The sequence below is a fragment of the Oncorhynchus nerka genome, linkage group LG25 (genome assembly GCF_034236695.1).
Source record: "Oncorhynchus nerka isolate Pitt River linkage group LG25, Oner_Uvic_2.0, whole genome shotgun sequence".
In the NCBI taxonomy this organism is placed as follows: Eukaryota; Metazoa; Chordata; class Actinopteri; order Salmoniformes; family Salmonidae; genus Oncorhynchus; species Oncorhynchus nerka.
Window position 1 is genome coordinate 30,357,392 of NC_088420.1, and position 22,804 is coordinate 30,380,195.

The window sequence follows — 22,804 nt, forward strand, 5'->3', positions numbered from 1 at the left end:
AGAATAGCATGTCATATCACTTAATCCGGCATAGCCTAAGACACGACAGTGGGAATAACTTTATGCAGTGGAGTTTTGCAATGTTTCTAATTAACTGAAATGTATCCAATGTTTTTTTTTTAAATACATGGCCCAATCATAGTTATGTCGGAGACATTAAACTTATTTTTAAACATAAAAAAGAGAACACAATGTCCAGATGGTCAATGGCATGTATTTTTCACAATGGCTGTCACATATTATATGAATAGCTTTCCAAATAAATAACTTGACACTGTCTTGTGTATATAAAAACTATTTATTTTAATGTAACCATACAAGAAATGCAGCATGTCCTAACTCTCAACATGTTGAACCTGTGAATAGATTGCACAAATGGCTTTATTTCAGCATCAATAAACAGTGAAAAAACCATGAGTGGCTGGACATTATTGGAATTCACTGACAAAGCCTCAAGTCAGCAAAATATCTTAAATCAATTATAAAAACATAGAACAAAGAAATATCATAATTGCTTAAAATGTCAAACACATTCACTATAATATTAACGCAACATGTAAAGTGTTGGTCCCATGTTTCACGAGCTGAATTAAAAGATCCCATACATTTTCCATACGCACAAAAAGCTTATTTCTCTCAGATTTTGTGCACAAATGTATTTACATCCCTGTTAGTGAGCATTTCTCCTTTTCCCTGAAAGTCCATCCACCTGACAGGTGTGGCATATCAAGAAGCTGATTAAACAGCATGGTCATTACACAGGTGCACCTTGTGGTGGGGACAATAAAAGGTGAGTGTGCAATTGACATACTGACTGCAGGAATGTGCGCCAGAGCTGTGGCCAGAGAATTTAATGTTAATTTCTCTACCATAAGCCACCTCCAACGTCATTTTAGAGAATTTGGCAGTATGTCCAACTGGCCTCACAACCGCAGACCACGTGTATGGGGTTGTGTGGGCGAGCGGTTTGCTGATGTCAAAGTTGTGAACAGAATGCCCCATGGTGGCGGTGGGATTAGGGTATGGGCAGGCATAAAATATGGACAATGAACAGAATTGCATTTTATCTATGGCAATTTGAATGCACAGAGATCCCGTGACGAGACCCTGAGGCCCATTGTCGTGCCATTCATCCACCGCCATCATCTCATGTTTCAGCATGATAATGCACTGCCCCATGTCACAAGGATCTGTACACAATTCCTGGAAGCTGAAAATGACCCAGTTATTCCATGTTGCATGTTGCGTTTATATTTTTGTTCAGTATATGCCATTTAGCGGACGTTTTTATCCAAAGTGACTTACAGTCATGTGTGCATACATTTTATGTATGGGTGGTCCTGGGAATCAAACCCACTATCCTGACATAGCAAGCGCCATGCTCTTTTTAAAACTGAGCAAAAGAAAACGACAACAGTCCTGAAAGTAGCTATAATTGTGTTCTGTTATTATTTTTTAATATATTGGCAACAGTTGCTAATACCTGTCACCAACAAGTGTTCCCAGATTGCAAAAAAAGTATAGAAATGCCATACTCTGTAGCTCTCTGCTTGAGCATAGCCACCTGCGCTATACCATACAACTGTCAAAACACAGAACATAAACATCAGCAGACAATATATTATAAGTACACATATGAAAACTATAAAATATCTCTTTCAAAGTACTATACAACATAGGAGGCAAAGAATGATAAGTAAACAAAACTGTAGGCAAGCTGTGACAATAACAGTGTGTGGATAAAGCTGCTAAGTCCACAGGGAATGTATTTACTGTGGCATCCATAGCAACAGATGAAGTTTGGGTTGCATACCGTTGGTAATAGTTTTCAGGGCATATTGTTGGTGCAACAACATCAGAACTTCACACGGGAGGGTATGACATACAGCTCAACTGCAACATTGGACATAGACTGAGTGTACAAAACATTATGAACACCTGCTCTTTCCATGACAGACTGAACAGGTGAATCCAGGTGAAAGCTATGATCCCTTATCGATGTCACGTGTTAGCTAAACTCACTTCAATTAGTGTAAATGAAGGGGGGGAGACAGGTTAAAGAATGATTAAGCCTTGAGACAATTGAGACATTGATTGTGTATGTGTGCCATTCAGAGTGTGAATGGACAAGACAAAATATTTAAGTGCCTTTGAACAGGGTATGGTGGTAGGTGCCAGGTGCACCGGTTTGTGTCAAGAACTACAACGCTGCTGGGCTTTTCACGCTCAACAGTTTCTAGTGTGTATCAAGAATGGTTCACCACCCAAAGGACATCCAGCCAACTTGACACAAATGTGGGAAGCATTGGAGTCAACAAGCTCTAACGAATTGAGGCTGTTCTGAGGGCAAAAATGGATGGGGTGCAACTAAATATTAAGAAGGTGTACTTCATGTTTTTTACACCCAGTGTATATTTGCAATGTTTGGAAATTAACGTCCTCCTCAGGTTTCCTGTAGTTGTCTCTTTCTGCCCTTCCGCCAGTGAAGAGCGCTACAATCTGAAGTAAGAAAATAGTTTAAGTGACTGAGATCAATCATCTTAAAATCATGTCTAAATATTTCTGATAAAAGCATACAAACTATTTTGAGTGATCAGTGACACTTCATTAAACGTTTATGGGCCTGCTTTGAACATCCTAGCCATGAACTAAGCACTAAACCAATCCAACATGTGTTACAACATTGTTGCTGTTTTTTCTTCTAACGTTTTTTTATATTCATGACTCATGTTCTGCACACGAGTGCTTTATACTCCTTCATGCCTTATGTTTTCCTTCTATTAAATTGTTAACAGATGTGCTCTAGCCTCAACAACTCTACTGATCTCTCTGTAAAACAAGGAACAAATATACAGTGGGGCAAAAAAGTATTTAGTCAGCCACCAATTGTGCAAGTTCTCCCACTTAAAAAGATGAGAGAGGCCTGTACTTTTCATCATAGGTACACTTCAACTATGACAGACAAAATGAGAAAGAAAAAAATCCAGAAAATCACATTATAGGATTTTTAATGAATTTATTTGAAAATTATGGTGGAAAATAAGTATTTGGTCACCTACAAACAAGCAAGATTTCTGGCTCTCACAGACCTGTAACTTCTTCTTCAAGAGGCTCCTCTGTCCTCCACTCGTTACCTGTATTAATGGCACCTGTTTGAACTTGTTATCAGTTTAAAAGACACCTGTCCACACCTGTCCACAACCTCAAACAGTCACACTCCAAACTCCACTATGGCCAAGACCAAAGAGCTGTCAAAGGACACCAGAAACAAAATTGTAGACCTGCACCATGCTGGGAAGACTGAATCTGCAAAAGGTAAGCAGCTTGGTTTGAAGAAATCAACTGTGGGAGCAATTATTAGGAAATGGAAGACATACAAGACCACTGATAATCTCCCTCGATCTGGGGCTCCACGCAAGATCTCACCCCGTGGGGTCAAAATGATCACAAGAACGGTGAGCAAAAATCCCAGAACCACACGGGGGGACCTAGTGAATGACCTGCAGAGAGCTGGGACCAAAGTAACAAAGCCTACCATCAGTAACACACTACACTGCCAGGGACTCAAATCCTGCAGTGCCAGACGTGTCCCCCTGCTTAAGCCAGTATATGTCCAGGCCCGTCTGAAGTTTGCTAGAGAGCATTTGGATGATGCAGAACAAGATTGGGAGAATGTCATATGGTCAGATGAAACCAAAATATAATTTTGGGGTAAAAACTCAACTCGTCGTGTTTGGAGGACAAAGAATGCTGAGTTGCATCCAAAGAACACCATACCTACTGTGAAGCATGGGGGTGGAAACATCATGCTTTGGGGCTGTTTTTCTGCAAAGGGACCAGGACGACTGATCCGTGTAAAGGAAAGATTGAATGGGGCCGTGTATCGTGAGATTTTGAGTGAAAACCTCCTTCCATCAGCAAGGGCATTGAAAATGAAACGTGGCTGGGTCTTTCAGCATGACAATGATCCCAAACACACCACCCGGCTAACGAAGGAGTGGCTTCGTAAGAGGCATTTCAAGGTCCTGGAGTGGCCTAGCCAGTCTCCAGATCTCAACCCCATAGAAAATCTTTGCAGGGAGTTGAAAGTCCGTGTTGCCCAGCAACAGCCCCAAAACATCACTGCTCTAAAGGAGATCTGCATGGAGGAATGGGCCAAAATACCAGCAACAGTGTGTGAAAACCTTGTGAAGACTTACAGAAAACGTTTGACCATCGTCATTGTCAACAAAGGGTATATAACAGTAAGTATTGAGATAAACTTTTGTTATTGACCAAATACTTATTTTCCACCATAATTTGCAAATAAATTCATTAAAAATCCTACAATGTGATTTTGTCTGTCATAGTTGAAGTGTACCTATGATGAAAATTACAGGCCTCTCTCATCTTTTTAAGTGGGAGAACTTGGACAATTGGTGGCTGACTAAATACTTTTTTGCCCCACTGTACCTTAAAAGGTGCTGATGCAATTAACATGTGTGGTTAAAAGTGAATGATACAGTCATGTGTTAACGTATATAGGATGTGTAAATGATTCATGAATAGGCTAACAGGAGATATTAACAGGCCTGTCCAAGTCACTCTCCTTTTAAGGCCTCATGGGAACCTGTGGCACAGACAACTATCTCTCTTTAAACAGTGTTGAATAAGAACAACTTAGTGTCTACAGACACTGAAGAGATACAATTGACACAACATGCCAAACCAGTTGAGTAGGTTTGTGTTCCTGGGAAATTGCCAACATAGAGAGGTTAGGGTAGAGGTAAGAGGTAATAGAAGACAGGAAATATAATAAGGGAGTGAAGTGCACTCACAGTCTTGCTCTCCATCTTCACTGGGAAAGCAGTTTTTGAAGAGACAGTGCATTGTCCTATAGCAGTTATCCAACAGGGATTTGGGGGTCACGAACCTCCACCCTTTTGAGTTGGGCTCCTTCACTCTATTGTAGATCTCCTCTATTCGCTCTGGGGGCTCTCTCTGAGAGGTAAACATACAGTACATGACCATTATGAGTTAAGTTTGTCCACAGAGAGATGAGCAGAGCAGTGACAGTGACACGATGGCCAGTCTTACACACCTCATCACTCTGTGGTGGGAACACCTGCTGGATCTTCCTGAAGAGATCTTCCAGATCGGAGGTGTACTTGTGGGAGGGATGTCTCTCTGGCAGGACCCTCAAGATTCTCTTCAACACCTCCTGGTTGACCAACAGCCACACATCCTGCAGGTCCCCCTCCTCCAGATCCACCACCCTCACCCTCTGGGGGGACACAGAAAAGAGATAAAGTGACGTAGTGGGGAGCGGGATAGGAGGAGGAACAGCTAGAGATGTATAGAGTGATAAGAGTGAAGGTTGGAGATAAAGGAAGGAGAATAAGGAAGCAAAGTAGATGAAGGGTGAGTGAGTGGATGGTATGATATGTTGATTTTTCATATGACTGAACAAGTTCAAATCAAATCAAATTTTATTTGTCACATACACATGGTTAGCAGATGTTAATGCGAGTGTAGCGAAATGCTTGTGCTTCTAGTTCCGACAATGCAGTAATAACGAACAAGTAATCTAGCTAACAATTCTAAAACTACTACCTTATAGACACAAGTGTAAGGGGATAAAGAATATGTACATAAAGATATATGAATGAGTGATGGTACAGAGCGGCATAGGCAAGATACAGTAGATGGTATCGAGTACAGTATATACATATGAGATGAGTATGTAAACAAAGTGGCATAGTTAAAGTGGCTAGTGATGCATGTATTACATAAAGATGCAGTAGATGATATAGAGTACAGTATATACGTATACATATGAGATGAATAATGTAGGGTATGTAAACATTATATTAGGTAGCATTGTTTAAAGTGGCTAGTGATATATTTTACATAATTTCCCATCAATTCCCATTATTAAAGTGGCTGGAGTTGAGTCAGTGTGTTGGCAGCAGCCACTCAATGTTAGTGGTGGCTGTTTAACAGTCTGTTGGCCTTGAGATAGAAGCTGTTTTTCAGTCTCTCGGTCCCAGCTTTGATGCACCTGTACTGACCTCGCCTTCTGGATGATAGCGGGGTGAACAGGCAGTGGCTCGGGTGGTTGTTGTCCTTGATGATCTTTATGGCCTTCCTGTGACATCGGGTGGTGTAGGTGTCCTGGAGGGCAGGTAGTTTGCACCAGGTAATGCGTTGTGCAGACCTCACTACCCTCTGGAGAGCCTTACGGTTGTGGGCGGAGCAGTTGCCGTACCAGGCGGTGATACAGCCCGACAGGATGCTCTCGATTGTGCATCTGTAGAAGTTTGTGAGTGCTTTTGGTGACAAGCCGAATTTCTTCAGCCTCCTGAGGTTGAAGAGGCGCTGCTGCGCCTTCTTCACGATGCTGTCTGTGTGGGTGGACCAATTCAGTTTGTCTGTGATGTGTACGCCGAGGAACTTAAAACTTACTACCCTCTCCACTACTGTTCCATCGATGTGGATAGGGGGGTGTTCCCTCTGCTGTTTCCTGAAGTCCACAATCATCTCCTTAGTTTTGTTGACGTTGAGTGTGAGGTTATTTTCCTGACACCACACTCCGAGGGCCCTCACCTCCTCCCTGTAGGCCGTCTCGTCGTTGTTGGTAATCAAGCCTACCACTGTTGTGTCGTCCGCAAACTCGATGATTGAGTTGGAGGCGTGCGTGGCCACGCAGTCGTGGGTGAACAGGGAGTACAGGAGAGGGCTCAGAACGGGGTGGAGATGTTGTTGCCTACCCTCACTACCTGGGGGCGGCCCGTCAGGAAGTCCAGTACCCAGTTGCACAGGGCGGGGTCGAGACCCAGGGTCTCGAGCTTGATGACGAGCTTGGAGGGCACTATGGTGTTAAATGCTGAGCTGTAGTCGATGAACAGCATTCTCACATAGGTATTCCTCTTGTCCAGATGGGTTAGGGCAGTGTGCAGTGTGGTTGAGATTGCATCGTCTGTGGACCTATTTGGGCGGTAAGCAAATTGGAGTGGGTCTAGGGTGTCAGGTAGGGTGGAGGTGATATGGTCCTTGACTAGTCTCTCAAAGCACTTCATGATGACGGAAGTGAGTGCTACGGGGCGGTAGTCGTTTAGCTCAGTTACCTTAGCTTTCTTGGGAACAGGAACAATGGTGGCCCTCTTGAAGCATGTGGAACAACAGACTGGGATAGGGATTGATTGAATATGTCCGTAAACACACCAGCCAGCTGGTCTGCGCATGCTCTGAGGGCGCGGCTGGGGATGCCGTCTGGGCCTGCATTCTTGCGAGGGTTAACACGTTTAAATGTTTTCCTCACGTCGGCTGCAGTGAAGGAGAGTCCGCATGTTTTGGTTGCGGGCCGTATCAGTGGCACTGTATTGTCCTCAAAGCGGGCAAAAAAGTTATTTCGTCTGCCTGGGAGCAAGACATCCTGGTCCATGACGGGCCTGGTTTTCTTTTTGTAATCCGTGATTGACTGTAGACCCTGCCACATACCTCTTGTGTCTGAGCCATTGAATTGAGATTCTACTTTGTCTCTATACTGACGCTTAGCTTGTTTGATTGCCTTGCGGAGGGAATAGCTACACTGTTTGTATTCGGTCATGTTTCCGGTCACCTTGCCCTGATTAAAAGCAGTGGTTCGCGCTTTCAGTTTCATGCGAATGCTGCCATTAATCCATGGTTTCTGGTTTGGGAATGTTTTAATCGTTGCTATGGGAACAACATCTTCAACGCACGCTCTAATGAACTCGCTCACCGAATCAGCGTATTCGTCAATGTTGTTGTTTGATGCAATACTTAACATATCCCAGTCCACGTGATGGAAGCAGTCTTGGAGTGTGGAATCAGATTGGTCAGACCAGCGTTGAACAGACCTCAGCGCGGGAGCTTCTTGTTTTAGTTTCTGTCTGTAGGCAGGGATCAACAAAATGGAGTCGTGGTCAGCTTTTCCGAAAGGAGAGCGGGGCAGGGCCTTATATGCGTCGCGGAAGTTAGAATAGCAATGATCCAAGGTTTTTCCAGCCCTGGTTGCGCAATCGATATGCTGATACAATTTAGGGAGTCTTGTTTTCAGATTAGCCTTGTTAAAATCCCCAGCTACAATGAATGCAGAATCAGGATATATGGATTCCAGTTTGCAAAGAGTCAAATAAAGTTTGTTCAGAGCCATCGATGTGTCTGCTTGGGGGGGAATATATACGGCTGTGATTATAATCGAAGAGAATTCTCTTGGTAGATAATGCGGTCGACATTTGATTGTGAGGAATTCTAAATTAGGTGAACAGAAGGACTTGAGTTCCTGTATGTTGTTGTGGCCACACCACGTCTCGTTAACCATGAAGCATACGCCCCGCCCCTCTTCTTACCAGAAAGATGTTTGTTTCTGTCGGCGCGATGCGTGGAGAAATCAGCTGGCTGCACTGACTCCGATAGCATCTCTCCAGTGAGCCATGTTTCCGTGAAGCAAAGAACGTTACAGTCTCTGATGTCCCTCTGGAATGCTACCCTTGCTCGGATTTCATCAACCTTGTTGTCAAGAGACTGGACATTGGCGAGAAGAATGCTAGGGAGTGGTGCACGATGTGCCCGTCTCCGGAGTCTGACCAGAAGACTGCTTCGTTTCCCCCTTTTACAAAGTCAGTTTTTTTGGTCGCCGGCTGGGATCCATTCCGTTGTCCTGGGTGAAAGGCAGAACACAGGATCCGCTTTGCGAAAGTCATATTCTTGGTCATACTGATAGTGAGTTGACGCTGCTCTTATATTCAGTAGTTCTTCTCGACTGTATGTAATGAAACCTAAGATGACCTGAGGTACCAATGTAAGAAATAACACGTAAAAAAACTAAAAACTGCATAGTTTCCTAGGAACGCGAAGCGAGGTGGCCATCTCTGTCGGTGCCGGAAGTTAGAAGGGTGGTAATGATCAGGGAAACAAAGGGAGGGACTCACCAGCCTGCTGATGTTGCAGAGTTTGAAGATCTCTTCATAGTGAACTCTGATGGTGTAATTAATGGGGAAATTGTGCTTCTGTTAAAGACAGGAAAGATTTTGGTGTCAGATTGTGTTTGTACAAAAAAATTCCACCTTTCTTTTCCACATCTATCAACTTTCAATATAATTATTCTGTGCAGTGATCCACGCACTAGTCTTCCCTAATGTGTGTCTAATTTCATTCATATTCCAAACTTGCAAGTCACTGTCTTGATATCCTGAACCATTCTTACAAAGTTACGTCTTCTGTCGGTGAGTTTTGTTTCCAATGTCTTCAACGACTTGCACTGGGCCAATGTTGTGGGTGTCATCAAAACCGGTATTACCCACATCAAACCTACAGGGGGCACAACACACATATCATATAATACAGGGTTCTCCAACACTGTTCCAAGTATTTTTCTCTGCTCATTCCTGAGTAATAAAGGCCTAGTGCACTAATTTGGTGTTTTTTAATTCTTATTTATTTTTTACCACCACCATTGAAGTGGTATAATGGTGTGAGAACTGAACTCAGATGAGTAAAGACATTGAGACCTCTCTCACAGTGCAAAGACAGACCATCGCTCCTAGCTAGACCTCTGTGGCTGGCTGGCTACTGTGCTAAAATTAATTACACTGAAATATGACCTCTTCTTTCCATCAGACTCATTATCTCACTGAGAATCCACCAATCTAAGGGAGAGCCCCATCTGAGCCAGATTATAATACTGAGTAAACACCTTAATTTTCACACAACAATAATCTCCTCTAAAACACTTCACCATAATCAGTGATGTACACTCTTAGAAAAATGGGTTCAAAAAGGGTTCTACGGCTGTCCCCATAGGAGAACACTTTTTGGTTCTAGGTAGAACCCTTTTGGGTTCAAGGTATAACCCTTTGACATGAAACCTAAAAGGGTTTTTCCCTAGTACCAAAAAAAATCTATAAAGTGCTATCTTATGGGGACAGCCAAAGAACCCTTTTAGGTTCTAGATAGCAACTTTTGTAGTGGGAAAAAAACATGCCGGTCGCAGTGGGGGAAAAAGCAGCACTGCCTATATTTTCAATGCATTTGTCTGCAAAAGGTGGATAAACTGTTGGGCAAAAAAAAAAGTTGGTAAACTCCATTATACCACGGACCATAATCTGCATGTGGTCAAGGGCAGGATACACAGTCACGGTCAGCACAACATTTTTGCTGTTGTGTTTGTGAACACAGGATTGTTCGGTTTGGTCCTGTGGTCTAAACTCAGATTGAGACCGTAAGTGCCTATTTTGACAAAAGGGTATTTTTTTTCTCAGGAGTAACTAGCTCTGGCTGTACATAGCCTGGGGAAGAATGAGTGGTGGCATGCAGTCCAAAACTAGTCTATTGTTGATCCCTGTGTGGTTAGATACTGTGGGCCAGGGCTTGGATGCAGACGGCTGTATAGAGACTCCGAGTCAGCAAAGTCTCCAAGACCTCACAACACACTTCACAAAGCACTAGGAATATGCCTCACCGCACAATCTGTATACACCAAACAAGACCATATACAGTCAGGAGCTCAAACATCAGATATTCATATACCTCACTCACCCCACCTCCCCTCTATTGTCTTCAATAATTATACCTTCTTCCTATCTTTTTTACTCCTGCATGTCTCTCTCTCTCTCTCTCTCTCTCTCTCTCTCTGCTACAGGACGTGGTTAGATACATAGATACCAAGATTTAACTGCTATCTGAGATAGGAAATACCCATAGGTGTTTTCTACTGTCTCTCTCCTTTGAAACTTTCTAGCTTGTTTGTCAGTGATGATTTATGGTAATAGTTGTTCAGTTTACAGAGAGCACTATCATCTCTTAAATCTTAATTAGATTTAGCACTCTCACTCTCCAAAGACAAACTGGGACTCAGTTGCTGAACGTGCGCATGGTACAAACAATTCTTAATGGTCTCCACTGACAGATGTACTTCCTCACACTATTAAGGGCCTCTTAGCTTTAAACGTATAAGTGGTTGATGTGATGAGGTCTCACCCAGCCCATTGCAACAAAAGCATAACTTATTAATGAAACCAGGAATAACATCCATGATGTCAAACTAAACATCATCTCAGTTCTGACCCCACTACATTTGGAAGCTAGATTCTTTCCCAACAATATGTCAAGAAGACTCTAGCCTTTGGCCTGTTACGTAATTCTTCACACATGAACATACACCACAGCACTTCTCTTACCGAATAGCCCACCCAGGAGCCAGGTTGTTGGCCGGCACATAGTTCAACTGAGGTCCCTGTCTAAACACGCTGGAGGCCTCCGACTCAGAGCCCACACTGTTCCAGAGCACCACCAGGCCCTTTTCGCTCCGTGTTAGCCTGTTAACAGCAACACAGAGAGGCATTTTTAGACATTTCAACATTCACTTTCTTCATTGGTATTAATTTGTTTTTTTCTGAATAGCTACAAACACAGTACCCTTGTCAGGTTGAAAGTACAGAGAAAAAAGAAATAACCCCACACTGCTCTTGCTAGTACCACTGCTCTTTATTACACTTTATGTACCAGCCTCAAGGCCTTCCTCAGAGATTTTGAGGTTGAATGGACAGGAAATAAGCAATGTACAGTTTAAGCTGATATTTCATGGCAGACACACGTGTACATCTAGCTGAGTTTGAAGTTTAAAGTACTGCATTGCCAAAACCAGTGCATAAAGAACTCCACTCTAGTAATGACTTTCCCTCACTTAACCAGGAATTATTACAATAGATGTCTGTAAATGCTCTGCCATCTTTGTCAATTAAATAATAATTCGAATAATGCATCTATAACGCACATTCACTTGCAGTAACGCCAATATAATACGGTTATTACAGACTTATAAATACAACGTTGTTAAGTAAGGTTAATATATAAGTGATACAATCTATTAATAATTCATTTGCAATCTAGAGAGACCGTCATCAAGTTCAAATTTGGGTCTATATACACCGAATGTGAATGATGTGATTATTCATTCACATGTGAATTTCCATGATCAGTTTCCCCCAAAAAATGATGGAAAATGATCAAATTGATATCAAGAAAATGAATCACACATCATAGCTGTAATTTATAGAAAGGTGGAGGAAGGACAGTGCCAAAATGACACATGTCTGGACACACATGGTACTGTATGTAACAATAAAATGCATAGCATAATATCGTCAACATATTTATTATCTTTTAATAACAATATGTATGACTGTATAACAAAAGTGGGCAGCGCAGCAGCCTATGAAACGCAGCAGTTCCAATATTTGCGCAAAGCGTAACAAATTCGAATTCAATATTCAAACTTGCACAATCACACCTGTAACAACCGAAACCCGTCACTTCAACAATCCAGTATCTTCAGAATAACCCGCAGCAGCAACGATCAAAAGCACACATGCCCCACACAAATGATTTACAAATCTGGGAAACAACGCGTGCGTTAATCCGGACAGTGACATTGGCACGATGTGTCGTCTTCAACAGATTATCTGAGTGTCGCAACACCCAGAACAAAACCCCGTCTCAGACCAAAGCGAATTTAGGAAAATAACCGAAGCCTCCCTTTCTTGCCCTCTTTGGCCCCCAGCTCTTCAAAATGAGAAAAATAATAATTGCGAATCTCTTCGTATCCAGCAGCAGCTCCGAATGAGGGCAGAGCCTGTTAAAAAAACATGCTTCTACAGGCCCAGATGTCACGGGTTTTTACTTTCACTTTCCAATCTCTCCGAAATAATGCTCTATCATCCCTGACCAGACTGCCCCCTGAAACAGTCTTTGCGTTTAATAATTGTAGGCGAGGAAAGGACTCCACGTTAGTGTCCATATAGGCTTACAACTTTCCCATGTGCTCAAAAGTCACTGGTCCAGGCATGTATGCGATGTATTCACAATCACATCATTGCATGACATTCACACATCACTGTCTTGCATGACGCTACAAGCATGACACACTTGTATTTGGGGAGTTTCTCCCATTCTTCTCTGCAGATCCTCTCAAGCTCTGTCAGGTTGGATGGGTAGCGTCACTGCACAGCTATTTTCAGGTCTCTCCAGAGATGTTCAATTGTGTTCAAGTCCGGGCTCTGGCTGGGCCACTCAAGGACATTCAGAGACTTGTCCCAAAGCCACTCCTGCATTGTCTAGGCTGTGTGCTTAGGGTCATTGTCTGTGGTCTAAGTGCTCTGGAACAGGTTTTTGTCAAGGATCTCTCTGTACTTTGCTCCGTTCATCTTTCTCTCGATCCTGAATAGTCTCCCAGGCCCTGCCACTAAAAAACATCCCCAAAGCATGATGCTGCCACCACCATGCTTCACCGTAGGGATGGTGCCAGGTTTCCTCCAGAAAATGACGCTTGGTATTCAGGCCAAAGAGTTCAATTTTGGTTTCATCATACCAGATAATCTTGTTTCTCATGGTCAGAGTCCTTTAGGTGCCTTTTGCCAAACTTTAAGCGGTCTGTCATGTGCCTTTTACTGAGGAATGGCTTCCATCTAGCCATACCATAAAGGCCAGATTGGTGGAGTGCTGCTGAGATGGTTGTCCTTCTAGAAGGTTCTCCCATCTCCACAGAGGAACTCTGGAGCTCTATCAGAGTGACCATTGGGTTCTTGGTCACCTCCTTGACAAAGGCCCTTCTCCCCCGATTGCTCAGTTTGGCCAGGCAACCAGCTCTAGGAAGATTCTTGGTTGTTCCAAACTTATTCAATTTAAGAATGATGGAGGCCACTGTGTTCTTCGAGACCTTCAATGCTGCAAAAACGTTTTGGTACCTTTCCCCAGATCTGTGCCTCGATACAATCTGTCTCGGAGCTCTACGGATACCAAAACGACCTCATGCCTTAGTTTATGCTCCGACATGCACTGTTAACTGTGGGACCTTATAAAGACAGGTGTGTTCCTTTTCTAATAATTTCCAATTAATTTACTTTACCACAGGTGGACTCCAATCAAGTTGTAGAAACATCAAGGATGATTAATGGAAACAGGATGCACCCGAGCTCAATTTCGAGTCTCATAGCAAAGGGTCTGAATACTTATGTAAATAAGGTATCTGTTGTGGGGATGTGGCAAGAAGGTTGGCTGTGTCTGTCAGCGTAGTGTCCAGAGCATGGAGGCGCTACCAGGAGACAGGCCAGTACATCAGGAGACGTGGAGGAGGCCGTAGGAGGGCAACAACCCAGCAGCAGGACCGCTACCTCCGCCTTTGTGCAAGGAGAGGCAGGAGGAGCACTGCCAGAGACCTGCAAAATGACCTCCAGCAGGCCACAAATGTGCATGTGTCTGCTCAAACGGTCAGAAACAGACTCCATGAGGGTGGTATGAGGGCCCGACGTCCACAGGTGTGGGTTGTGCTTACAGCCCAACACCGTTCAGGACGTTTGGCATTTGCCAGAGAACACCAAGATTGGCAAATTCGCCACTGGCGCCCTGGGCTCTTCACAGATGAAAGCAGGTTCACACTGAGCACGTGACAGACGTGACAGAGTCTGGAGACGCAGTGGAGAACGTTCTGCTGCCTGCAACATCCTCCAGCATGACCGGTTTGGCGGTGGGTCAGTCATGGTGTGGGGTGGCATTTCTTTGGGGGGCCGCACAGCCCTCCATGTGCTCGCCAGAGGTAGCCTGACTGCCATTAGGTACCGAGATGAGATCCTCAGACCCCTTGTGAGACCATATGCTGGTGCGGTTGGCCCTGGGTTCCTCCTAATGCAAGACAATGCTAGACCTCATGTGGCTGGAGTGTGTCAGCAGTTCTTGGAAGAGGAAGGCATTGATGCTATGGACTGGCCCGCCCGCCCGTTCCCCATACCCGAATCCAATTGAACACATCTGGGACATCAAATCAAATCAAATCAAAAAATCAAATCACATTTATTTATATAGCCCTTTGATATCTCAAAGTGCTGTACAGAAACCCAGCCTAAAACCCCAAACAGCAAGCAATGCAGGTGTAGAAGCACGGTGGCTAGGAAAAACTCCCTAGAAAGGCCAAAACCTAGGAAGAAACCTAGAGAGGAACCAGGCTATGTGGGGTGGCCAGTCCTCTTCTGGCTGTGCCGGGTGGAGATTATAACAGAACATGGCCAAGATGTTCAAATGTTCATAAATGACCAGCATGGTCGAATAATAATAAGGCAGAACAGTTGAAACTGGAGCAGCAGCACAGTCAGGTGGAAGTTGAAACTGGAGCAGCAGCATGGCCAGGTGGACTGGGGACAGCAAGGAGTCATCATGTCAGGTAGTCCTGGGGCATGGTCCTAGGGCTCAGGTCAGTTGAAACTGGAACAGCAGCATGGCCAGGTGGACTGGGGACAGCAAGGAGTCATCATGTCAGGTAGTCCTGGGGCATGGTCCTAGGGCTCAGGTCCTCCGAGAGAGAGAAAGAAAGAGAGAAGGAGAGAAGGAGAGAATTAGAGAACGCACACTTAGATTCACACAGGACACCGAATAGGACAGGAGAAGTACTCCAGATATAACAAACTGACCCCAGCCCCCCGACACATAAACTACTGCAGCATAAATACTGGAGGCTGAGACAGGAGGGGTCAGGAGACACTGTGGCCCCATCCGAGGACACCCCCGGACAGGGCCAAACAGGAAGGATATAACCCCACCCACTTTGCCAAAGCACAGCTAGAGGGATATCTTCAACCACCAACTTACCATCCTGAGACAAGGCTGAGTATAGCCCACAAAGATCTCCGCCATGGCACAACCCAAGGGGGGTGGCACCAACCCAGACAGGATGACCACAACAGTGAATCAACCCACTCAGGTGACGCACCCCCTCCAGGGACGGCATGAGAGAGCCCCAGTAAGCCAGTGACTCAGCCCCTGTAATAGGGTTAGAGGCAGAGAATCCCAGTGGAAAGAGGGGAACCGGCCAGGCAGAGACAGCAAGGGCGGTTCGTTGCTCCAGAGCCTTTCCGTTCACCTTCCCACTCCTGGGCCAGACTACACTCAATCATATGACCCACTGAAGAGATGAGTCTTCAGTAAAGACTTAAAGGTTGAGACCGAGTTTGCGTCTCTGACATGGGTAGGCAGACCGTTCCATAAAAATGGAGCTCTATAGGAGAAAGCCCTGCCTCCAGCTGTTTGCTTAGAAATTCTAGGGACAATTAGGAGGCCTGTGTCTTGTGACCGTAGCGTACGTGTAGGTATGTACGGCAGGACCAAATCAGAGAGATAGGTAGGAGCAAGCCCATGTAATGCTTTGTAGATTAGCAGTAAAACCTTGAAATCAGCCCTTGCTTTGACAGGAAGCCAGTGTAGAGAGGCTAGCACTGGAGTAATATGATCAAATTTTTTGGTTCTAGTCAGGATTCTAGCAGCCGTATTTAGCACTAACTGAAGTTTATTTAGTGCTTTATCCGGGTAGCCGGAAAATAGAGCATTGCAGTAGTCTAACCTAGAAGTGACAAAAGCATGGATTAATTTTTCTGCATCATTTTTGGACAGAAAGTTTCTGATTTTTGCAATGTTACGTAGATGGAAAAAAGCTGTCCTCGAAATGGTCTTGATATGTTCTTCAAAAGAGAGATCAGGGTCCAGAGTAACGCCGAGGTCCTTCACAGTTTTATATGAGACGACTGTACAACCATTAAGATTAATTGTCAGATTCAACAGAAGATCTCTTTGTTTCTTGGGACCTAGAACAAGCATCTCTGTTTTGTCCGAGTTTAATAGTAGAAAGTTTGCAGCCATCCACTTCCTTATGTCTGAAACACATGCTTCTAGCGAGGGCAATTTTGGGGCTTCACCATGTTTCATTGAAATGTACAGCTGTGTGTCATCCGCATAGCAGTGAAAGTTTACATTATGTTTTCGAATAACATCCCCAAGAGGTAAAATATATAGTGAAAACAATAGTGGTCCTAAAACGGAACCTTGAGGAACACCGAAATTTACAGTTGATTTGTCAGAGGCCAAACCATTCACAGAGACAAACTGATATCTTTCCGACAGATAAGATCTAAACCAGGCCAGAACATGTCCGTGTAGACCAATTTAGGTTTCCAATCTCTCCAAAAGAATGTGGTGATCGATGGTATCAAAAGCAGCATTAAGGTCTAGGAGCACGAGGACAGATGCAGAGCCTCGGTCCGATGCCATTAAAATGTCATTTACCACCTTCACAAGTGCCGTCTCAGTGCTATGATGGGGTCTAAAACCAGACTGAAGCATTTCGTATACATTGTTTGTCTTCAGGAAGGCAGTGAGTTGCTGCGCAACAGCTTTTTCTAACATTTTTGAGAGGAATGGAAGATTCGATATAGGCCGATAGTTTTTTTATATTTTCTGGGTCAAGGTTTGGCTTTTTCAAGAGAGGCTTTATTACTGCCACTTTTAGTGAGTTTGGTACACATCCAGTGGATAGAGAGCCGTTTATTATGTTCAACATAGGAGGGCCAAGCACAGGAAGCAGCTCTTTCAGTAGTTTAGTTGGAATAGGGTCCAGTATGCAGCTTGAAGGTTTAGAGGCCATGATTATTTTCATCATTGTGTCAAGAGATATAGTACTAAAACACTTGAGCGTCTCTCTTGATCCTAGGTCCTGGCAGAGTTGTGCAGACTCAGAACAACTGAGGTTTGGAGGAATACGCAGGTTTAAAGAGGAGTCCGTAATTTGCTTTCTAATAATCATCATCTTTTCCTCAAAGAAGTTCATGAATTTATCACTGCTAAAGTGAAAGTCATCCTCTCTTGGGGAATGCTGCTTTTTAGTTAGCTTTGCGACAGTATCAAAAAGGAATTTTGGATTGTTCTTATTTTGCTCAATTAAGTTAGAAAAATAGGATGATCGAGCAGCAGTAAGGGCTCTTCGGTACTGCACGGTACCGTCCTTCCAAGCTAGTCGGAAGACTTCCAGTTTGGTGTGGCGCCATTTCCGTTCCAATTTTCTGGAAGCTTGCTTCAGAGCTCGGGTATTTTCTGTGTTCCAGGGAGCCAGTTTCTTATGAGAATTTTTTTTAGTTTTTAGGGGTGCAACTGCATCTAGGGTATTGCGCAAGGTTAAATTGAGATCCTCAGTTAGGTTGTTAACTGATTTTTGTCCTCTGGCGTCCTTGGGTAGGCAGAGGGAGTCTGGAAGGGCATCAAGGAATCTTTGTGTTGTCTGTGAATTTATAGCACGACTTTTGATGTTCCTTGGTTGGGGTCTGAGCAGATTATTTGTTGCAATTGCAAACGTAATAAAATGGTGGTCCGATAGTCCAGGATTATGAGGAAAAACATTAAGATCCACAACATTTATTCCATGGGACAAAACTAGGTCCAGCGTATGACTGTGACAGTGAGTGGGTCCAGAGACATGTTGGACAAAACCCACTGAGTCGATGATGGCTCCGAAAGCCTTTTGGAGTGGGTCTGTGGACTTTTCCATGTGAATATTAAAGTCACCAAAGATTAGAATATTATCTGCTATGACTACAAGGTCCGATAGGAATTCAGGGAACTCAGTGAGAAACGCTGTATATGGCCCAGGAGGCCTGTAAACAGTAGCTATAAAAAGTGATTGAGTAGGCTGCATAGATTTCATGACTAGAAGCTCAAAAGACGAAAAACGTCATTTTTTTTTTTTTGTAAATTGAAATTTGCTATCGTAAATGTTAGCAACACCTCCGCCTTTGCGGGATGCACGGGGGATATGGTCACTAGTGTAGCCAGGAGGTGAGGCCTCATTTAAAACAGTAATTTCATCAGGCTTAAGCCATGTTTCAGTCAGGCCAATCACATCAAGATTATGATCAGTGATTAGTTCATTGACTATAATTGCCTTTGAAGTAAGGGATCTAACATTAAGTAGCCCTATTTTGAGATGTGAGGTATCATGATCTCTTTCAGTAATGACAGGAATGGAGGTGGTCTTTATCCTAGTGAGGTTGCTAAGGCAAACACCGCCATGTTTAGTTTTGCCCAACCTAGGTCGAGGCACAGACACGGTCTCAATGGTGATAGCTGAGCTGACTACACTGACTATGCTAGTGGCAGACTCCACTATGCTGGCAGGCTGGCTAACAGCCTGCTGCCTGGCCTGCACCCTATTTCATTGTGGAGCTAGAGGAGTTAGAGCCCTGTTTATGTTGGTAGATAAGATGAGAGCACCCCTCCAGCTAGGATGGAGTCCGTCACTCCTCAGCAGATCAGGCTTGGTCCTGTTTGTGGGTGAGTCCCAGAAAGAGGGCCAATTATCTACAAATTCTATCTTTTGGGAGGGGCAGAAAACAGTTTTCAACCAGCGATTTAGTTGTGAGACTCTGCTGTAGAGCTCATCACTCCCCCTAACTGGGAGGGGGCCAGAGACAATTACTCGATGCCGACACATCTTTCTAGCTGATATGCACGCAGAAGCTATGTTGCGCTTGGTGATCTCTGACTGTTTCATCCTAACATCGTTGGTGCCGACGTGGATAACAATATCTCTATACTCTCTACACTCGCCAGTTTTAGCTTTAGCCAGCACCATCTTCAGATTAGCCTTAACGTCGGTAGCCCTGCCCCTGGGTAAACAGTGTATGATCGCTGGATGATTCGCTTTAAGTCTAATACTGCGGGTAATGGAGTCGCCAAAGACTAGAGTTTTCAATTTGTCAGAGCTAATGGTGGGAAGCTTCGGCATCTCAGACCCCGTAACGGGAGGAGTAGAGACCAGAGAAGACTCGGCCTCTGACTCCGACCCGCAGCCTAATGGGGAAAACCGGTTGAAAGTTTCTGTCGGCTGAATGAGCGACACCGATTGAGTTCCTTCCAGAAACCGTGAGAAAGTTGTCCGGCTGCGGGGACTGTGCCAGGGGATTTATACTACTATCTGTACTTACTGGTGGCACAGACGCTGTTTCATCCTTTCCTACACTGAAATTACCCTTGCCTAACGATTGCGTCTGAAGCTGGGCTTGCAGCACAGCTATCCTCGCCGTAAGGCGAGTACAGCGGCTGCAATTAGAAGGCATCGTGTTAATGTTACTACTTAGCTTCGGCTGTTGGAGGTCCTGACGAATCGTGTCCAGATAAAGCATCCGGAGTGAAAAAGTTGAGGAAAAAAATAATAAATATATGAACGGTACTTAAAAAGTGAAAACCGTAAAGTTGTCAGGTAGCAAAATAGGTTGGCAACAAAACGCACAGCAACTCGAAAACAAGCCTGCAAGTTGTGACCGGAAATGACGTCAAACTGTAACTAGTGCCTGCAGACTGGGTTTGTCCTCATCATGTTTCTCTCCATCCACCAACGCCATGTTGCACCACAGACTGTCCAGGAGTTGGCGGATGCTTTAGTCCAGGTCTGGGAGGAGATCCCTCAGGAGACCATCCGCCACCTCATCAGGAGCACGTCCAGGTGTTGTCGGGAGGGCATACAGGCACGTGGAGGCCACACACACTACCGAGCCTCATTTTGACTTGTTTTAAGGACATTACATCAAAGTTGGATCAGCCTGTAGTGTGGTTTTCCACTTGAATTTTGAGTGTGACTCCAAATCCAGACCTCCATGGGTTGATACATTTGATTTCCATTGATCATTTTTGTGTGATTTTGTTGTAGGCACATTCAACTATGTAAAGAAAAAAGTACTTAATATGAATATTTCATTCATTCAGATCTGGGATATGTTATTTTAGTGTTCCCTTTATTTTTTTGAGCAGTGTATATATGAATTTTCACTAAGTTTGCTGCCTCAGTGTCTTTAGATATTTTTGTCAGATGTTACTATGGAATACTGAAGTATAATTACAAGCATTTCATAAGTGTCAAAGGCTTTTATTGACAATTACATGAAGTTGATGCAAAGAGTCAATATTTGCAGTGTTGACCCTTCTTTTTCAAGACCTCTGCAATCTGCCCTGGCATGCTGTCAATTAACTTCTGGGCCACATCCTGACTTATGGCAGCCCATTCTTGCATAATCAATGCTTGGAGTTTGTCAGAATTGTGGGTTTTTGTTTGTCCACCCGCCTCTTGAGGATTGACCACAAGTTCTCAATGGGATTAAGGTCTGGGGAGTTTCCTGGCCCAAAATATCGATGTTTTGTTCCCCGAGACACTTAGCTATCACTTTTGCCTTATGGCAAGATGCTCTATCATGCTGGAAAAGGAATTGTTTGTCATCAAACTGTTCCTGGATGGTTGGGAGAAGTTGCTCTCGGAGGATGTGTTGGTACCATTCTTTATTCATGGCTGTGTTCTTAGGAAAAATTGTGAGTGAGCCCACTCCCTTGGCTGAGAAGCAACCCCACACATGAATGGTCTCAGGATGCTTTACTGTTGGCATGACACAGGACTGATGGTAGCGCTCACCTTGTCTTCTCCGGACAAGCTTTTTTCCGAATGCCCCAAACAATCAGAAAGGGGATTCATCAGAGAAAATGACTTTACCCCAGTCCTCAGCAGTCCAATCCCTGTACCTTTTGCAGAATATCAGTCTGTCCCTGATGTTTTTCCTGGAGAGAAGTGGCTCCTTTGCTGCCCTTCTTGACACCAGGCCATCCTCCAAAAGTCTTCACCTCACCTGCCTGCTGCCATTCCTGAGCAAGCTCTGTACTGGTGGTGCCCTGATCCCGCAGCTGAATCAACTTTAGGAGACTGACTTTCTTGGGCGCCCTGAAGCCTTCAGAACAATTGAACCGCTCTCCTTGAAGTTCTTAATGATCCGATAAATGGTCGATTTAGGTGCAATCTTACTGGCAGCAATATCCTTGCCTGTGAAGCCCTTTTTTGTGCAAAGCAAAGATGACAGCACGTGTTTCCTTGCAGGTAACCATGGTTGACAGAGGAAGAACAATGATTCCAAGCACCACCCTCCCTTTAAAGCTTCCAATCTGTTATTCGAACTCAAAACAATGATTCCAAGCACCACCCTCCTTCTAAAGCTTCCAATCTGTTATTCAAACTCAATCAGCATGACAGAGTGATCTCCAGCCTTGTCCTCGTCAACACTCACACCTGTGTTAACGAGAGAATCACTGACAGGATGTCAGCTGGTCCTTTTGTGTCAGGGCTGAAATGCAGTGGAAATGTTTTTTGGGGATTCAGTTAATTTGCATGGCAAAGAGGGACTTTGCAATTAATTGCAATTCATCTGATCACTCTTCATAACATGCTGGAGAATATGCAAATTGCCATCATACAAACTGAGGCAGCAGACTTTGAAAATGTATATTTGTTTCATTTTGAAAACTTTTGGCCACGACTGTACATGATTACATTGTGCATGGTCATTTATACAATAATTTGTATTCAACATGTCTTCAACTGGGATTTGATCTCACTACCTCTTGGTTCACAGCATTCCAATCTTCCTGCTATGCCACCATGTCTGTATCAATAACTGATGTTATCTGTGTTGCTACACTTTGCACTTCGAAGTAAATCTCAGCTCTGTCAAAAGTACACTAAAAACTATTTTACCAGAGTGATTAAGGAGTAACATTAAAAACAATGTAATTTGCCCCACTAACAGACGACTATACAGAAATAAATGGTACAGTTAGGGTACCAAATTATCCCACCTCAAACGCACATGTGGATCATTATGGATTCTTTGGCCTTTATCCCACGGTAGTGAGGTGGGCAGGAATGACAAGATCTGGCAAATAATACAGTACCTCAATGGCTTCAGGAGTGGTTAGTTGGTTTTTAGTAACATTTCTACAGCTGAATGTTCCAGTTTAAGGAATACTCAGGTATTGGCTGAAATGAATTTGCCCTCTGACCCAAGTCCATTCATTATTATAATCCGTTAGTTAGCTGTAAGTTCAAAGTCTAGGCATAATAAGAATTTAATAAATGTCATCACACTAGTAGGAGTGGGTAGCATCATCACCCCCTTGT

General features: G+C 44.0%; 1 protein-coding gene across 1 annotated transcript; it reads right to left on the reverse strand.

Moving 5' to 3' along the window:
• Nucleotides 1–279: 279 nt before the first annotated feature.
• Nucleotides 280–12,845, reverse strand: LOC115109356 (interleukin-34-like). The gene is made up of 7 exons (XM_029634164.2): nucleotides 12,293–12,845; nucleotides 11,181–11,318; nucleotides 9,209–9,312; nucleotides 8,934–9,011; nucleotides 5,081–5,263; nucleotides 4,818–4,980; nucleotides 280–2,499 (listed from the first exon to the last, which is right to left on the reverse strand). The coding sequence occupies exons 2-7, from the start codon at nucleotides 11,218–11,220 to the stop codon at nucleotides 2,444–2,446; spliced, it is 624 nt and encodes a 207-aa protein (XP_029490024.1). The 5' UTR covers nucleotides 11,221–11,318; nucleotides 12,293–12,845; the 3' UTR covers nucleotides 280–2,443.
• Between the last annotated feature and the right edge of the window lie 9,959 nt (nucleotides 12,846–22,804).

Excerpts from the sequence above, each read along its gene's own strand:
- LOC115109356 (XM_029634164.2), bottom strand. The coding sequence starts at position 11,220 with ATGTGCCGGCCAACAACCTGGCTCCTGGGTGGGCTATTCG. Across the intron at positions 9,313-11,180 it reads GCTCCTGGGTGGGCTATTCG|GTTTGATGTGGGTAATACCG; the intron begins GTAAGAGAAGTG and ends TGCCCCCTGTAG. Across the intron at positions 2,500-4,817 it reads TGAAGATGGAGAGCAAGACT|ATTGTAGCGCTCTTCACTGG; the intron begins GTGAGTGCACTT and ends TTCTTACTTCAG.